Source organism: Drosophila eugracilis, unplaced genomic scaffold (genome assembly GCF_018153835.1).
Source record: "Drosophila eugracilis isolate 14026-0451.02 unplaced genomic scaffold, ASM1815383v1 contig_353, whole genome shotgun sequence".
Classification (NCBI taxonomy): Eukaryota; Metazoa; Arthropoda; class Insecta; order Diptera; family Drosophilidae; genus Drosophila; species Drosophila eugracilis.
Genome location: NW_024573209.1, coordinates 1,888,299 through 1,906,317, shown reverse-complemented (window position 1 = coordinate 1,906,317; position 18,019 = coordinate 1,888,299). Strand labels below are relative to the sequence as shown.

Genomic DNA, 18,019 nt, shown 5'->3' with positions numbered 1-18,019 from the left:
TCTACTTTGTGTTCATGAATAATTTATGACTCTTTGGTCACATTTATTGCAGACAGCAACAGTTTACACATTGAAATACTTTCTTAAGACATACATAATTAATTAAAACATTTATAATTGATTTAAATATTTTGCTTAGCTAACATTTAAATACGAATTGTGCTCCATTTGAATACCATTGCGTAGTTGTACTTCAACAGAGTGTAGCAGTTTGATTTGTGACTGGCTTTATAGCTAGAGAAGACATGGAGTAAGCGCCAACAGATTCCAGCTTAAAAGTACACATAAAGCTATAAAATTTAAATACCATCTCAGGACATAATCTTCATCCACTCGCATCTCCAATAAGCTCGATACACACTTTCAACCTCGACATAAGAATCAAACTAAAAGCTAAGAAAATCTTTGTGCTGGCTTAGAAATATCTTTGGTTGTGTAGACTTCGGATTAGATTGTACTTTGGATTTAGTCGCGTTGGGCCCGCCGTCGTTCCAATGCCACCTGCATGGACCAAATGCTCAAGGGACGCATATAACCAATGGAACGATAGCGTTTCTCACCGTACAACGCTTCGGGGGTTTCAAAGTTCATGCCGATGCGCTGCGAAAGGGTCTTGTACATTCCACCGGCTGTCTGAAAGGCCTCCTCGTACATGCCCTCCTGGATCATGGTGGCGGCCAGAGCGTAAACAACACCCGGCCACACTTCTTCCGCCTGGATGTTACTGTTGTCCACATGCCCAGGCTTGGTGGGTTCACTGGCATTGGCTATAAAGCCATTGGCCGCCCCAATATTGCCCTCATGAAAACCCATCACATTATTGTCATAGATCCTCTTAAGAGCCGTGCGCACATTCTCCTTCGGATAGATCTCATAATCGAAGCCGCAGGACTTCAGGTACCAATGACCGCATAGCTGATCCGCCATAATCGTATCCCGATGGCTGTGCGAGAGATCAAATCGATAGTAGCTGCCATTCCAGAGCTTCTCCTCCAGCGATCGTTTGCCCTTTTCCAGAATATCCTGATAGCGTAGGCAATCATTCGGCTGATCCAGTATTGTGGCCATCGCCGACATGGACTGCAGGGCAGCCAACCAGAGCCCGGAGCAGTAAGCACTTGGCCCATCCATTACCCAGGAGTCGTAGGTCTGGTCCGGCATCTTGGTGTTTTCGATCAGACCATCGTTGTCCTTATCGTACTCAATGGTTCGCTCCATTATTGCCTTGCAGGGTCCGTACATGGCCTTAAGATATCCAATGGCATCCATTAGGTATACCTTTCCATTAGTTTCGTTGATGTACATCGATGCAGATTTACGGTTTTCTATAAAACATATAAATATATCTTGTTTACTATCAACCTTTGATTTTGAAAGATATATATACTTACGTTGCTTTTCATCGGCCGAATTTTTGCGCTTGTTGTCCTGGCTGTACAGCTCATATAAACTCTCCTTGTCGATGAACTCGATGGAGCTGAACTTGCTGGCATTATCCGCTTGGGCCTGGGCCAGTTCATTGAGGACGTAGTAGTCCCGATAGACTTGCAGCACAAACTTGGTATTGAGATCCTTCCAATCATTCACATCGTGAATGTTGTAGCAGTTGATGAGGGTAAAGGGTTCTATGAAAGAAAAGGCCTTTTCAGTTAAGAAGACTTAATAGAAAGAATTATAAGCTTACCTTCATCGGGATCCCCTAGATCATGGGGCACACAGTTTTTGACTTTCCGCGGCATCACCTTGCCATCGTAAAGCATTTTACGGGTATCGTTTAACTCCGCGGCGATGGCATCCTTAAAATCATACTGCAGACTAACCTGAAGATTGGGCCACAGATGGGCAAGAGCCGGCGATGCGTAGAAATGGACATCGTAGGTGTTGTACATGCGGTATTCATGACCCTCTAGGTAACCAAAGCGGCCATAAGCTAGCCGTGGGTCATCGTAGGCCAGCTCCTTACCCAGCGAAGAGTCGCATTTTAACCAAATGGTTCCGCCATCCGAGATGAAGTACAATTGATTGAATATGGCGCACTTGTACCAGTCGGGAAGGGTGCTATATAGCGGAGGATTGAGTTTAGCTTATTGGAAACTGAACTTAGGTCAAACATACTCATCAGTAAGAATGGGTCTCTGCCAGGCATCAATCAGTCGCTCCCAAGTGGCGTACTGCTTCAGAGCATACTCGCAGATCTTAGGACCAGAATCTCCACTGTCATCGAAATACTTGGTATAGTAGCGCGTGTGGGTCTGCATCTTCCTGGGAAACTGAATCTTCGGCATGTCCCAGGCAAGCACAAACTCCAGTTCATGTGAAGCCATGGGTTTTAGGGCCACCTGGGCACAGACTGCCACGCCAATGTCTTTGGCTAAAGGAGAAGAGGTCAAGGAAATCATTACTTCAGTTCTTTATTTAAGGTTTATATCTGGGCTTACTTTTAAGGGTCTCCGAAGTGGGCTGCTCACTGAGCTGTCCGTGCTCCTTGAGTTGGGCCCACAGCTGCTCTCCATTTCCAGCGGGATCGAACTGAGGACACCGCGTAATACTGATCTCGGGGAGGACGCGACAGGCCAGGTTATAGCTGCAGGGCATATCGGCAATCTTCTGCCTGATGGAGACACCCTTAGCGTTGCCCTCGCTGATTAGCTGCGACTCGGCTCCTCCCTCGGCATCCTGTTTCTTGTTGCCAGTGCCGTTCTTGAACGTGAAAGTGATGGACACCTTGCGCTCCTGGTCACAGACATTCTCCACACTCCAAACGAAGACGGCGCATGGAAGGCTGGACTCCCTGTACTCATGCGGGATAACCGGGGATACCTGGCGACAGGTCAAACGCACTCCATAGTGAGACAGATCGTACTCCGTCCAGGAGCGCGGATAGAGACCCGTGTAGGTGCAGCGGTAATCCTCGATGTTCGAGTGCCAGGCACTCAGGGGCTGCTTGGCGCGACTGCTGCAATTGGGCAGTTGACATTTAGTTCTTTCCCCATCCGGATCGCCATTCGGATCGCTGCTCTTGTCCCTGGTGCTGGATGGTTATGGTGGGTGTGTGTTTACGTATGTGATGGCGCGGGAGTGGCAAAGCAACAAAGCAAAACCAAAACGAAACCAAAGTGCATAAGTAAGCCAAGTTAAGGTTATATACCATATACCATATACCATACCAAACCAAAACGTTGTCGTCGCGCCAGATAACCGAAAATAAGCCAGAATCGTTGGTTTGTATGTTTAACATATCCATGTAGTGATTGTTGTCGATGTGTTTTTGTTTTTGTCGATAAGAGTTGCGTGTTTAATAATTCGTTTTATGGGTGCATCAAGAATTAGAGAAAAATATTTAATTTTGAAGTTGTAATCCACATTCGAAACTGTTATTAGTTCTCACTAAACCGTTAGGGGGGAGTTAGCATTTGAAGTGATCTGTGATCTAGGGTTAAAGACAGCTCACACGTTTCGTTTAGAGGGTTAAGGTGGAGACATGTTTACAAGTGGTTATTACGGAAGCGATCAGTAGGGTATTAGAAGAGTTTAGAAAGTATTTGTTGGGTGGTTTTGAAGTGTGTACTAGTTAGATTTTAGGTACATTAATGGTGGAAAAGAAAGGGGGTTTTGACTGATATGAAGAAATGGAAACCTTTATCAATGTGCATTGAAAATGTCTTTGTCAGTTTTTATTTTTTTGTTATACGCTTTTGAAATGCAGTTAAGGGAAAACAAAGGTCTTGTCAAGAGTCGAAATGTTGAAAAACAAATCATCAATTAAAAGTTATTAAAAAGTTAAGCTGAGATACAAAGACTTAAATTAAATAAAAAATAACTGGATTTGATGAATTTTAAAAGTCCACTTAAAGTCAGTTTTGACCAAGTTTTGATGGTTGTGGAACAACAATCTAGGTGCACATCAACTTAAAAATAACGTGTCGAATGACCCTAGTAACTAAAACACGCTATAAACCAAAAGTTCATTGTTCCAGATGTCAAAATAGTAAATTTCTAGACCAGCCTACATCAATATGTTCTATGTTCCATGAGAAAAGCAGGGAAAGTCCGTCAAGATAAGAAAATAGGAAATAAAAGTAGCAGCTAGCAGACGTCAAATACCCTCAAAAGGTAATACATTACAGAGCGAGTGGGGAGTTAGAAAATTGAAATTAAATTCAGAACATGCAAACAACACGAATCACGCATAACAAACAGAAAATTGAAGAAGAAAATAAATGTGTAAAAAATCAGAAAAGCCATAAACTTTCTTTACAACGATGGGAGAGGGAATAGAATGATAGACAGATCGAGCGATCGGAAAAGTAAGATGCTCACCTGCACTTGGAGAGCAAGCTCTGAAAGATGGTGCAACCCTTGGAATCCTTGATGGTCACAATGAACTGATTGGCCTGGACCACATTGTACTCGTAAATGCCAGGACGCATCTGGAATCGGCAGAATTCACCGGCATATCCCCTGCCAATGGTGCCACCTCCAATGCCACCGATGGGTACTCCATAGATCTGCTTGCCATTCTCCATATAATAGTAGTCCATATAGACTCGACGACCTTCACGCGACACTTTCCAGTAGTAGGCCGCATATCTATAACAAAAATAAAGAGAGAGAAGTTAGATTTTCAGTTTTCCTCATTTTTTATTTCCATTCTTATTTCCAAACCCAATCCGATTGCGTGCCCTGACCCCGATGATGTCATAATTGTGAGTGCTTTCCCCCCAAACAACCCCAAGTTTTTCGCTGTGACAGCTTAACGTTCCATTTGCCCTCTTCCCTGAACTGGGTTTAGGCCCTCTCTTTGAAGGTCAGCGGGTGTCTGGGTCTCGGATTGCCAAAGTCAAGTGCATGGCTTGAATGTTGTCAGCCATACGGAAATATTTCGAAAGTCAATGGGATGGTAATTTTATTGAGTAATGTAAATCTGGGAAATCGTTTTGGGACTTACAAAGTTTGGAAATTTTTTTGTGTTTTTGATATCAACGGGTGTTGAAATTTGTTTCGTAATTATTCGTATTTCTGGGTTTTTCAACTGCATAGGCACTAAGAAAACCAATGAATAAATATCATTTTAGGTGTTTTAATTTGGTTCTTATCAAATATTTAGGTTAAACAAAAACTTGCTTGTGCTATTAGACACACCTTCGACAAACTTTGTAAAGAGCTCACAAGAAATAGGCACACCCGCCCTGATTGCCAGTCATTAAAAAGTTTAAATAATAATTATAAATATTTAACGTACGTAAATGCGTCATTAAAGCTAGAAAAATATTAAAGGCAAAACATCTTTTTATAATAAATATTTATGAATATTTATTATTTTCAAGCTTGTTTTACTTACAGCTTTGATTTTCCTAATTTTCCTTTAAATAAACACAAAAGTAAACCTCATGAACTTAAAGAGGTCTGGAAAAAAAAATGTACCAATTAAATTTGCACTGGGGTTTGTTTGCAACAACCCTCATGATTGCCACACAGAAGAAAATACGATGAGGCACGGCGGCACTTATTTGACTCTCAAAGGGATTTTCGTTTGACGTCACGCAACAAGATAAGCTACGGACAGATGCGCTTCAATTTCAATTATCCAATTAAATTCAATTAAAAAATTGCATTTTCATCTTGCAGATTTTAAGGCTTTTATTTCACAATCATCTTGTCCCAACCCTTTCTGTTGGGGTCAGGAAAAAGTGGCTTGACAATCCACTGAAAAGGCTAATTGAAAAGCTAGAAAAACAGCCGCTGGGCAATTGCAATAAGGGGAAAATGTCTGTGATTTGAGTTAATTCTTGGGTCCTTTGAACCAGACTAGCTTGGCTTTTTAATTAAGCAAAATATAAGTGCAAATGTTTTTAAGAGGGAAAAGTACAAGAAGCTCGTAATTTTCAGAGGGAGCAGTTTTTAAGAGCTTTTCTGAAATCCTGTGGTGAACTTTATCTTTATATTAGCTTAATCTGTAATTAGCATCTCATTAAAAGTTCAAATAACATTTTTTAAACATTCATTAACACAAACGACCGTAAAGAACACAAATTGATCACACATTGGGTCCATCGCCAAAATTAATTAATTACGAAAATTTACAGGCTTTGTAAGCCAAAGTTACCAAAAAGTTCTCTCGACATAAACAGGAAATTTAACCGTTACAAAGGTAAGGTGTTTAAAAAAATCTACTGCTCTTGACAGCTACACAACTGTTACTGACAAATCACGGATGAGGTGATGGGGTCTTCTCAGAATCTCCAGCGCCGGCGATATCGCTGCCCGAAAGAGTCTTCAGTTTTGGACTAATGTTTTCCATAGCTGCAAAGCGGAACTCCTTGAAATTTTCCTCACTCAAGATCGAGGACAGCAGCTGGGACACAAACTCAGCACGTAAAAAAAGGAAGTTGTCCTGCGGACGCTTGCAGCTTTTCGGTGCCAAGAAGCGCTGACATAGGAAACGCTTGTGATCCTGTTCCCTCTGCTTGACCACCTTGGCTGGCTCTTCATTGAGGGAACGCAGCAGGTTTTCCACTGAGGAATCATTGATGTGTAGGCCCAGATCACTTTCCTCCGGTGGCAGATCACTAAAGTCCACGGACCGAGCGGTCAATGCCCGGGCATTGGGTCCCAGGCGCTGAAGGGCTCCGGCAGGGCCCTGAAAATTTGGGGTCCTGACATTTCGTCGCCGATCATCGCGCTGTACTAGGTCCTGTCCCATGTACAAGGATCGGGAGTTTTGCGGTGCCTGGTTAAAAGACGAAGTGGGTCCATAAACGCTTCGATTATTGCCATTATTGCTTGCCGCTTGTGGAGCTGGATTTGTTGGCCTGGAGCGGATCATTCGTCCGGAGTGAGGTCCAAAAGTCTGCTCATCCATCGGATCGCCGCTATATAAGCGTATCATCTCGTTCAGCAATGGGCTGAGTTCGCTTGGTTCGTTGACGGTGGCGTTGTTTGAATTGGCTGCAGAAACCTGCTGCGGGGAAGTGACTAACGGATTGGTGCTGTAACCCAATATTGACTGTATGTCGGGGTTCGAGTGGATCCCGAGCTCCGTAATCGCAATATGTATTCTTTCGGCCACCGCCACGCTTCGTTGCATCAAATTTATGCGAGGGTTGGCGACAGATCCATCGTCATCGATATCCATGGAAGTGTCATTTGTGGAGTTGTTTTCTGAGCCTGGTGCTAGCAGGGGTCTCGGTGCCGCCACGATCCTGTTTGATGCGACTGTTCGGCCCCCTCTGCCACCACTGCGTCGTGTCACGCGGAAGGGCCGATCCCTGACCATCATATCTCGATTTTCACGGCCCTTCGGTGTCGAAGTAACCTCGTCCTTCTTGTCTGCCGCCCGTTGATAGCTGCCATCCGGATTGAGTGGCACCATAAAGAGATCTAGGGAGCCCACCGTGCGTCGCATCTGCTCGTTCCGTGAATTGGCAGCCGCCGAAAGGCAGGCCAACTGCTCATCCTCCAGAAAAAGGCGAGCCGCCTGCTGCTGCTCAAAAAGGGTGACCATCGTGGATACAAGTAGCGTACTAGCATTTGGATGCAATGCTGAAACGTGCTCCAAGAAGGTGGACTCGTTGAAGCCCCAACTCTTGCAGTATGGGCAACGATAGCTCTGTGGCGGATCGCTGCTGATATACTCGCCACCAAAGTAAAGTTCCACATCTGCTGGCGTGTAGACGCACATCACTGGATGGTCAAAGAGATGCTCACCGGTGGTGAAGTCGTTACTATAGCAATCAGCACAGATATCAAAGTCTCGGCAGGTCATGCAGCGATAGCACCTGCCCGTGAAGGACACCTTGCTGCATCCCTGGCAAACGATGTGCTCGTGACGGTTCATCGTGGGTCACCTTGGTCACCTTGGTCTGCTGGGAGAGGATGATGGCAATTTGCAGTTGTCTAGTAACGCCGCGTCGAGCTCGAGTTATCTTAAAGTCAACAAAACCACGAAACTTTCACTTAATAAAATACTTGAACTACAGACTGGGAATGGATTCCAGCAGGGGCTGGCTCGATTGATTTCTGGAAGCTGACTAGATTAAAAGGATAATTCTGTACTGATGTTACTTAAGAACATATATCAACACTTCAAATTTAATATATATTGATTTCTAAACTTATTTTACTTCCTCATTAAAAAGTAAATTGCACTTGCAGGGTCGCCGTCCCGACATGAAAATAGTTTCATAATCGAATACCAACTCAGTCGACCAATTAAGCTTTCAGCCAGAGTTCTATGCTTTATGTATTTCCTTTTTTTTTTGTTTTTATTTTTGGGCTTGTGCAACAAACTTTCATGTTCCGCACAATTTGTGAAATTGTTGGGGAAAAGTTTTTTCCGGGTCAGCGTGGGTCAAGAGAAGGTGCAGGCAGAAGAAGGAAAAAGGATAGCATGGGAGTGGACAGGACAAGGATCAAATTGCTTGTGCCAAGTAACTAATGAAGTTAGCTGACGTAGTCCATCTACCTGGATAAATTGCTCTCTGAAATTAATATATAACTTTGTTGTCGTCTTGGGAATTAGAAAAGTTAGTTCGTGGTAGCCTGCCATATTGCAGTAACTAAATTTACTCGTTAACTTTGACCAAGAGGTTAAGAAGTTAGAAGTTTCTTTCCTGCCGGGTGAGTCATATCTTTTAATTATTTTTAATTTGTCTGTTATCTGTAGAAGACCTCCAGTCTGTTTACTTTTCATTTATTTTACGACGACACTATCCCCAAAATAATCAGACGAACTTAATAGAACCACTCTATAAATATGAAATCTCCTGTGCATGCATTTCCAATCTAAAAACACATATTGCCGACAGACTCTGGAAGATGCATCAAAAATAAACAAAATGTGACAAGTTGAAAGGCAGAAGGAAAATGCTTCAAAACAAAATGTTTTTCCCTAAGGGAATTCATTTCTATATAGCTGCTCGTATAAGATTTCCATCTTGCCACAAATTTTCAGCCTTGGCAGGGGAAAACAATAAGGAAAAGTGCTCCGTCTGGATGGGCATATGATTTGAGTACGCGATGAGTGGGTTGTATAGAAAGTATAAAACGAACTGTGTTATTATCCATTTACGAATGCACATGATTCGTGGGAGTCCAGGGCCATCCACAGTGTTCTTTTTTCTTTCCAAATGTACTAGAAAAATATATTCCAAGGCATCCTGGAGATTCTCTAAGGATGTGTGGAACCCTCTCAGCTCTTGGTTTGCCCAAGGAGAGTCAAGGAGTACATTGTGCAGAGGACTTGGGAGCTTGCCAAAAGCATTTGATGTGTGACAGACAGACGGGATGGGTGGTGGTGTAGGATTGGATAGGAGGATGAGCTGGACTTATTATATGTTTTTCCTGACTGGCGCCGCTTTTTCAGCTGGCATGGATTGAAATTGTGTGAAAAGTAGTTGGCAATCAGGAAAAGGAAAATTGCCGGAACTGTGTCATCAAAGATACATTGAACTGGAACTTGGAGATTTCAGAGGAGAGTTAACTTGGGGAAATACCCAAATGACATACATTTTGTTATATACAAATATGTCAAATATAACCGTCTATATGCAATCCGACGAGTATAGGCCTTCTGATAAAGACACAACATATAAGAGGTTGGCCTTATATTGGCTTATCATGCCTATATGTGAACTCTCGCAAGCTGGAAAATCGCTTAGTCAACCTTGATGAGGCTTTTCTAATCGCACTTCGCGGTGCATATTTATTGTATAATACAAATTAAAATCAAGCTATATAAGCTGAAAGGTTGATGCAGCTGATTTAACCAATACCAAAATGAATTCGAAAAATAACTTTATAGAAGTATTTAATGTGTGCAAACATGAAAGTCTTGAGATAGGTTAGTTTGCCGGAGCCGAAAAGATTTCATAGCCAAAGTTCAACTTTTTTAACACTCTTAAACACTCTTTTGATAAGGTTTCTTGGAAATGGCCTAAAAAATGAAGATTAAGAGCTGGGTTACTATCAAAAACGCATGACAAAACATTTTCTATGCTGTGATGATAAGAATTGAAATTCAGGCATTCATAGTAAAAGCTGAAATATTTTATGACTCTTTTTTATGTTAGGTAGCCTGTGTTTTATCTTTCTACAGTTAAATACCAATATTTTGCAACGTCACAAAAATCAAAATTGCAAATTAAAATGTGATTTGCAGATTTTGTGTTATGATACCTTTATGAGTCATAATCACTATCTATATATGAACTATTTAAAGGGTTATTAATCATACTGACTATGTTTCGTATGAAATGATTATATTAATATGAATGTATATATAGTTAAAAGATTTTCTTTTAAGAAACAATTAAAAGTTTTCCAAGTCTTTTATTTCAATGTATAATAGTTATAGCTTACTAACCAAAAATACAACATTTCTGATAAGATTTTATAATGAAAGCTTATAAAAATAATGTATTAGCCATATCAGTCAGGTATGGAAAAAATATTGACCTTCCAGTACACGTCATACAAATTACTATCAGAGTTAGTCATACTTTTGACAAGGCTTTCAATTAACATTTTCTTCACCCTTTTGGCTTATTAAACATATGTGAAAATAAAGAAATTTCAGGCGTTATTAAATGACCCTTAAGTTCATTGCACTTTGAACACAGTTTGTAAAATGGGTCATTTGTTGGGTCAGTAAATGCTGTGATTTTGGACAACTATAAAGGGAATATGCGGGTTAAGCTCAACTCAGCAGTCAAAGGAACGTCAGTCAGCGGGCTGGCTAACTATGAAAAGCGAGCTGAAAAGCCAACTATTGTATTTGTGTGTTTGAGTCCTTTTGGTTGTGGCACCGAAATGTGGCCAGGACACGCAAACAGGACGCCCAACGTGGCGCCAATGCGGGCAGACAGGAATGGGTAGCAGGGTAAAGGAAGAATGGAAACATTGTGGCGCCAAGCTATGCGGGATTTTCATTTTTTTTTTCTATGGAGACATAAAATGGGGAACCGCATAAAGCAGTGATTATGCTGAAGTCGATGTACATAGCTGGGACTTAAAAAATGTAGGGGTTAATTGACAAAGATTTAGATAAAGTTTTAACAGCTTTTATGATATACCTTTTTACTTTGAAAGTTAATCAAGTAACAACCTGCTCTTGGTTAGTTAATCCCTTTTTAATTTTCATATTTATTATTAACTAATTACTCCTTTAAATTCTATGCTTTTTTCAACCTATTTCCCGTATTAAATCCTTGCGTGTTGGTCTCCTCTGAGCCTTCACTCTAACGGTTGTAATGTCATTTAGTCTACAAAAGAATTCAATTTATGAGTTGGGCCTACACGAGTGTGTCTCGGTGTATGTGTGTGTTGGCCAGGACCTGGCGCTATATTTGGCACGCACGAGAGATATAGAAAGATATGGTAAGGGGGAGAAGGACAGGCTCGATGTCACTCCTGTTGGGGTATTATTAGGCCCAGATATTGATTTCGCATTATTGTGCCTTAATTAATTATGGATAAGGTGTCCCTAACCCAGCATCAGACAAAAATACACTGAAAAATCTTAAAAGCAATACTTATTTATCTTAGATGTATTTGTTTTTATAGCAACTTCTGACTTATTATGATTAAAGATTGTTAAAGATTAAATTCGGATTTTTATAATTTTTGTTTAACTGAAATCTGAAATTGTTTTAAAGGAAATTAGCCTGTATCTTTCTGTCTACACTCGTGAAAAATATAATTATAATAATTTCTATTATTTACAAAAATAATTATATATATTAAATGAGAGTAAAAGGTAAACAAAATTTTTTTAGAGAATTCTCCTAGACTCGTAGATAATACTATGTTTGAGTCATAAAGTTAGACTGCACTTTTATGTGCACTTAATGCAACTTAATTTCCAAAATTAGGGAAACTCTCTGACTCTGTTCTATATTTGTTGATAAAGTTAATCTAATTCTGTCATATCCCACCTGCAGACGAGGGGCACCATGGGCAACGTTTGCCTGATGGAGGCTCGTACGTTTTGGATTCTCCGTTCCGGCCACACATGGTCGAATTTCAGTTTGAGACCATATTTCGGCACTGCCGTGATCTCATTGGGCTCCTCCAGCTGGAACTTCATCTTCTCCTGAAACACAGCACTGGCGGATTCGGCTATACCGACCGCATTTCCATTGGCATTTCCATTGCTCAACGGCTTGGTTTCGGCACTTAGAGGTTCTGCCATTTCTAGTGTTCGCTTTTGATGATCGCGTGTTCGTTTCGGGTATTATGCTTTATTATCTTGAGACTATTTAATTCATATTTCGCCTATATGATTTATTTTCGAGAGCAGCACAAACGCGCGACCGTAGCAGCCGAAAAAACAACAACATCTGAGGCACTCGGTATGACCGAAGGGGGAAAGCAAATGAATACCAAACGATAGCAATGGGGACAGCTCCAATCGATAACGTGGGGAAATGAAAACAAGGGCGCCAAGTTTAAATTGGTGGTGAGTTAGCACAAAGCAGATTTAAATCTTAAAGAAGTGGTTTTAACTTAGAAAAACTTGAAGCTTGAGCCTGCTAAAAATAATAAAGAACTCTTTAAAGTAAATATATTATATTTAAAAAATAAATTTTTTACATTATAAAAACCATTTTTATTTATCTTTAAAAATCTTTTCTTATCTTTTTTAATCTAAAGATTTCAGATACTTGGGACAGACACACTTGTTCTTCTTTGATTTTGCTTTACTTGTTGGTGGCTTACTTGAGTCTTCGACGGGATCGTCGAACATTTCCCCGGGATGTTCCTTCTCGTTGCACTTGGATGCCATGAACTGGAAGAACTCGATGTTTCTCACATGAGAGTTAAACTGATCCTTGAACTGGAAGTAATTGGGATACACCTTGTGCTTCAGCATGGCCAAGTAGAGACTGATGCGTTGTTGTTCGATGAACATCCGACGACGATGTTCGCTATGCCGATTCTTCCAACTTCGCTTGCTGATTTCCTGATGGACTAACTGTTGCAAACGTGGATATAAATGATACAAAATGGCCCTGAAATTCAGTTTTATAAGTGCCTAAGTTATGTTTAAAAGAATATTAGTTTTGAACCTACTCATTAAAACGATATCGCTGTTTTCGAAATTTAGTAGTATCGAACTCGGAAACGAATTTGTGTATCCGATCTGTATTGGCTAGTTGGGCAGGTACTTCCACATAGATTCTAAGGTAGTTAAATATTAATTTAGTATATATTTTCAATATTATTTAAATACCTTGTATTTAAAACCATAGGAAATTCGCTTTGCGGTGTCTCTTTTTTGCCATCGCGAAAGCGAGGAAACTTTTTCATGTCCGTGTCAAACCAATCGTACTTATTATGCATGTTGTTATCCACCGAAGACAGTTCCTTCACATCGATGCAGTAGTTGCCGGCACTAAAGCTATATTTTCCCAAAGGCGGCACCGACTTTATCATCTCAAATCCTGGAAAGTCATTAAAAAATAAGTATTCACGAATTACATCTCACATTTAACGTACCTTTTCTTTGGCAAGATGAGTTTATAGTTTCTAAAAAGTACAAAGTGCGCCGTTTGGGGCAGAAACAGTTAATAAAACTGGTTACTTCACTCACCCAATTTCGAAAAGTGGTTGACAAGCTTTGGGCAAAATAAACTGTCAACTCGATATCATCACTGAAAAGTAAGATCTTTATTAATCTGACCATCAAGATATATATTTTAACTCACCGCACTTGCAGATCACACTTAGCATTTTCGTCGCATCCAAACTTTCTTAGCTGGGTTTGTATGTTAACCCGATCCTCAAATAAAAGTAAAGCTAGATTGTTGCAAATGACCTCGATACATGTTTCTTCTAATATAGGTAAGTCCTCCATCTTGTGTTCCTCTCCACTCGGGAGAGTTTCGTCACTTATCGAAACTTGTTCTTGTTGTTTGCTTGACCTGCGTCTTGTCCAGTCATCCGGATCGGCTTCGGAAGATGGCATCTCCATGGGGGATTCAGAGTATTTCAAATCAGTTCTTATTTGATCCTTGAATACCCGAACGAGCATGTTGTCGCAGGTGGTGATCGAGGTCTCCAGGTGTAGATCCACATCGGTTAGGTGACTGAATGAGAAGTGAATGCCAGCATAGATTTTGTGGTGTATGGAATAACTATTTGGCATGTAAGTTATATAGCTTTTCTCAAAGATAATCTCTCCCTCCTCCTCCTCCGGCATCATATCACCCTTGGATGACAAATTTTTACCTAAGAGACTATTGCGACCTGATTCCCCGTCAATTGTAGAGCTCAGACTGACGTCTGTAAACGGCAAGCCATTCGGATCATTGATAAAGATTGTATCCTGTCATATAAAAAGAAATTAAAAATTAAAAAAATTAAAAATTTTAAATAATTAAAGCTTAAATGAGATAAATGGGAACTAATTAAGATATTTAAAAGAGGAATTGAAATACAACCGTTCGTCCAATGATGCCGTTGTCCATTGCATTGGCATGGGAGCTGCTCGAACTGATTTGAATGTCAAACTCATCAGCATCCGCTCCGGGATCCCAGCTTTCGATGGTTCCGGAAGTGATGACGGTTCCGTCGCTGTGATAGCACTTCAGCTCCCCCAACGTCCAAATCATCTTGACACCATCATCCCGCATCGAATAGGACTCGTTGGCGTAGTAGTCATGCCACTCGGTGTTCCGAAAAGGTTTGCCACACCATATCTTCCCGTCGCGCTGCACGTGGACCACACTGCCCAGCGATGTGGTCAACTTGAGGTGTCGATAGCTCAGCTTGTACAGAGCCATAATGAAATTAAGATAGGTTAACTCAAACTTAATGCTTTCGAATAATGCCGCGGATTGCCTCTTTTTCTTTGAAAAAATCGATGCCTTGGATATCTTAACACTTTGATTAGATGGGCGTACACTGGAATCTCCCCCGCCCGAACTGCGAGCCAACGAAACCATCTCTACCGAATTCTTCGAATTCTGGCAACTCCTTCGACCTCTCTTGGACTCCTTAATGGGCTTGTAGCTGGAGTAGCCGGACTGCGTCGAACAGGCATTGATGAAGTCCGAGTTCTGTTCCTCCTCCTCCTCGTTGTCGGCTTCCGTAAAGCTGAATAGGTAATACACCTCCCCATTGTATCGCATTATTAAAATGGTATCAGTGTTCTGGTAGAAGACAATTACACAGCCATAAGGAGTGCAGACGCGCCGGCTCTCATTCAGCTCATTATCCTAGTACATTGGAGGGAATCGATATACAATTTCCCAAATTTTTATAGCATTAATCTTACCTGATATTGCCACAGATGTTCCGTATGGGTGTCGTGGCAATAGGTACTCAGGCCATTGGGATAGTTCAGAACCACTTTGGCGCACTCGATCTCTTTGTTGATCGCCCGAAGACTGATGCCGTTTTTCGAAACGATTCTTACTCCAGAATCCGCGGCAGTGACTCCCAGAGGATCATCGGCACTTCGGAAATGAACCTCCTGGCCTCCAATTTCGAGGGCCAGGCACTTGTTCATCTGGCGGAAATTCCACTTCTCCTCGTAGAGCACGATTCTTCCCTCTTCGAAGAAGTACTTTGATGTCTTGGACTTTATTGTCTGCCGGGTGTCATCCAGGTTATAGCCTTCCAGCATGGGATGGTGTGGACCAAGTCCCACAAACAAGTTAGATTCTTGTTTTGACTCAAATCCAGAATCTTTTAGCTGCAAATTGGATATCAAAGACTTCCTAGATTGTCTCAAGTGTCGTGATGCCATTGATTGGTTCTCTCGAGCGATTACAGATGGTTTCTGGCTTATAGACCGAGCTTCGTCTTGATCTAGCTTTTCCTTTTTCTTGGCCTGTTGACCCTTGATTGATTTCGGTCGAACAAAGACTTTGGGATCGATGGCAACACGATCGTTGTCGTCACTGCACTTGACATTAACCGGATCATTACCCAATATTATGTCTGCGCTTTGCGTTTCTCGTGATAAGTGACTATCAGTAATTTGGTTGAACTTCTGCGGGGTGACCAAGTCCTCAAGAAACCCTGCAAATATAAAATATTATTCCAAAAATGTAATCCTAATTAATTACCAACGTACTCTCCATTTCGAACAAGGTAAAGTCCCTGAAGCAAAGACATGTGGGTATCACAGTTTGATTTTCCTGTTCGAAGACCTCGTTTAAAGCCCGATTGAAAGTGTAGAGATGGACATCTGGCTGTATCTCCTCTAAGGTGAAGTCATCATAATCCTTAACCAGCTGGATAATGCGTTGCATCACTGAGTCATCCGTAAGGTAAAGTTCGGCAAACTTGGGCAAAAAGATCGGTTCCACTTCACCATTGAACGGGTTACATTTTAGTGCGTTGTTGATATAACCGGAAGTGAAATAGCGCCTCAATATATTGTACTCCAAACAGCCGTGGTATACATTACGCATCATACCTTGATTCATATAGGACAAAAGGTTGGACAGCAACCTATTCTCCTGCTCCACGAAGATGCGATCATTTTTGTTCAGCTTGACTATGCTCTTAAACGAATTTGCATAAACCTTCACCTTGTCCAGTATTCGAGTTTGAACCGATGGCGTAGGATTTGCCAGGAGAAGGACTTCCGTTTCGCTCATCAGTTCCCTGGGATTCCCGAACGTGCTCATCAGCGACTCTACGTATAGATAGACAGTGGTATCATCGTCCAGGCAGGCCGGCATTTGGGCCTGAAGATAATGCCCTTGAATGCTCAGTGACTCTACGACATGGAATGCATCCAGCAAGGACAGCGTGGGATCCATCCTTACATTGGTCTCTACGTACGGCTCCTCATAGTAAGTACGGTACCATTCCCGAAGAGTTTCCACATCATACATATACCAGCTCAGCTGGTCGAAGACGTCGTCCGTGAACTTGGCCGCCAAGCAGGACGACATCTGGGGCAGCTGTTGCTGGAATATGCCCACCTTCTTCGATGGTATCCTCTTCCGCAGCGAGTGGATGTCTCTCTGGATAACGGCCAATGTCTCCTGGAGTTTCTGTTCTCGCCTAGGGCGAGGCACTAGAATATCATAGGCACTCTCCTCGGGCATAAAGTGGATGATCGCCCGCAGCGGTTGTTCGTAGGCCAGCAGCATCTTGTAGAAATCATTATCCATTTGGCCCACGATTAGGATCAGTATTTTCGTGAACAATGGATTATCTCTGATGTACTGGAGGGCAGAATGGTTAGGTAACATCAGTCTTAAGACTCTGTAAAGCTTACCTCACGCTTGGACATCGGCACTCCCTTGCCAACTTTGTTGTGCTCCTTGGCCGTGATATTAACGCACTTGATCTTCTCCAGACGCACCTTATCGCTAGACTTGCCCGTTTTCGGCCTGGCTGTGTTTTCAGCGCGCTTCGTGTCTGGATTACCCTTCTTTTTGGCCGCCCCAGACGTTAGGTTCTTGAGCTGAGCTGGGATGTAACGTTGCCAATAGGCGTGTAGATCAAAATTCGCATCGGATTCGATCTTCTTGGTTACTCTATCAAACTCATCGACACAAGTCCTGAATGCATTTCAGGACAACATTGACGGGATCAACGGGCTTTAAAAGCAGAGATCCCTCTAAAAGGCATTTATTATCTTTTACTAGTGATTGGCTTAAACTTAATCTTACCAGTTTTTCTGGCCTTTGATTTTCGATGTAGCTGAAAGTTGGCTTCAGTAATTTCTTTCTCCAAATCAATGACGAATATCGCACGACGAGTGCCGCTAATCACCCGCTTTATAAACTCATCTCGTACCGCACTCAATCCGTTGTCATGGAAGTTAACGCAGTAGATGTAGGGGCCTAAGGAATCTGTGGTAGAGGAAAGGGATCTCCGAGTCCGGCGGCTGCTCCTCCCAAATTTGCTAACACTCATCGTGTGTGTCAAAAAATATGTAAGTAAAGGATGTTTGGAGAGTCAAGACACTTATGATCCGAGCTGGTGAAAGTTAACTCCCAGAAAAAGTGGTGAGCCAAAATCTAGATAGCAAAGAGCTTTCAAAAGTTAGAAA

The 18,019-nt window shown here is 41.8% G+C and overlaps 3 protein-coding genes across 6 annotated transcripts; all 3 read right to left on the bottom strand.

Moving 5' to 3' along the window:
• Positions 1 to 11: 11 nt before the first annotated feature.
• LOC108105841 (non-lysosomal glucosylceramidase) lies at positions 12 to 12,324 on the bottom strand. 4 transcript variants are annotated; one of them, XM_017212598.2, is made up of 7 exons: positions 11,934 to 12,324; positions 4,321 to 4,590; positions 2,439 to 3,031; positions 2,116 to 2,371; positions 1,685 to 2,058; positions 1,392 to 1,625; positions 12 to 1,325 (listed from the first exon to the last, which is right to left on the bottom strand). In XM_017212598.2, the coding sequence occupies exons 1-7, from the start codon at positions 12,188 to 12,190 to the stop codon at positions 466 to 468; spliced, it is 2,844 nt and encodes a 947-aa protein (XP_017068087.1). In that variant the 5' UTR covers positions 12,191 to 12,324; the 3' UTR covers positions 12 to 465. The 4 variants fall into 4 exon arrangements, with proteins under 4 accessions (XP_017068087.1, XP_017068088.1, XP_017068089.1 ...); XM_017212599.2 differs by having other exon boundaries at positions 2,439 to 3,025; XM_017212600.2 differs by having other exon boundaries at positions 2,439 to 2,956.
• LOC108105842 lies at positions 5,933 to 8,003 on the bottom strand. The gene has a single exon (XM_017212603.2). It carries the CDS (start codon positions 7,835 to 7,837, stop codon positions 6,209 to 6,211), a length of 1,629 nt encoding a protein of 542 aa, XP_017068092.2. The 5' UTR covers positions 7,838 to 8,003; the 3' UTR covers positions 5,933 to 6,208.
• A 259-nt stretch (positions 12,325 to 12,583) lies between the features above and the next one.
• On the bottom strand, positions 12,584 to 17,883 carry LOC108105724. Its single transcript, XM_041818651.1, has 10 exons — positions 17,637 to 17,883; positions 17,240 to 17,433; positions 16,082 to 17,186; positions 15,278 to 16,026; positions 14,442 to 15,218; positions 13,707 to 14,326; positions 13,498 to 13,652; positions 13,232 to 13,442; positions 13,072 to 13,179; positions 12,584 to 13,010 (listed from the first exon to the last, which is right to left on the bottom strand). The coding sequence occupies exons 1-10, from the start codon at positions 17,881 to 17,883 to the stop codon at positions 12,641 to 12,643; spliced, it is 4,536 nt and encodes a 1,511-aa protein (XP_041674585.1). The 3' UTR covers positions 12,584 to 12,640.
• Positions 17,884 to 18,019: the final 136 nt, after the last annotated feature.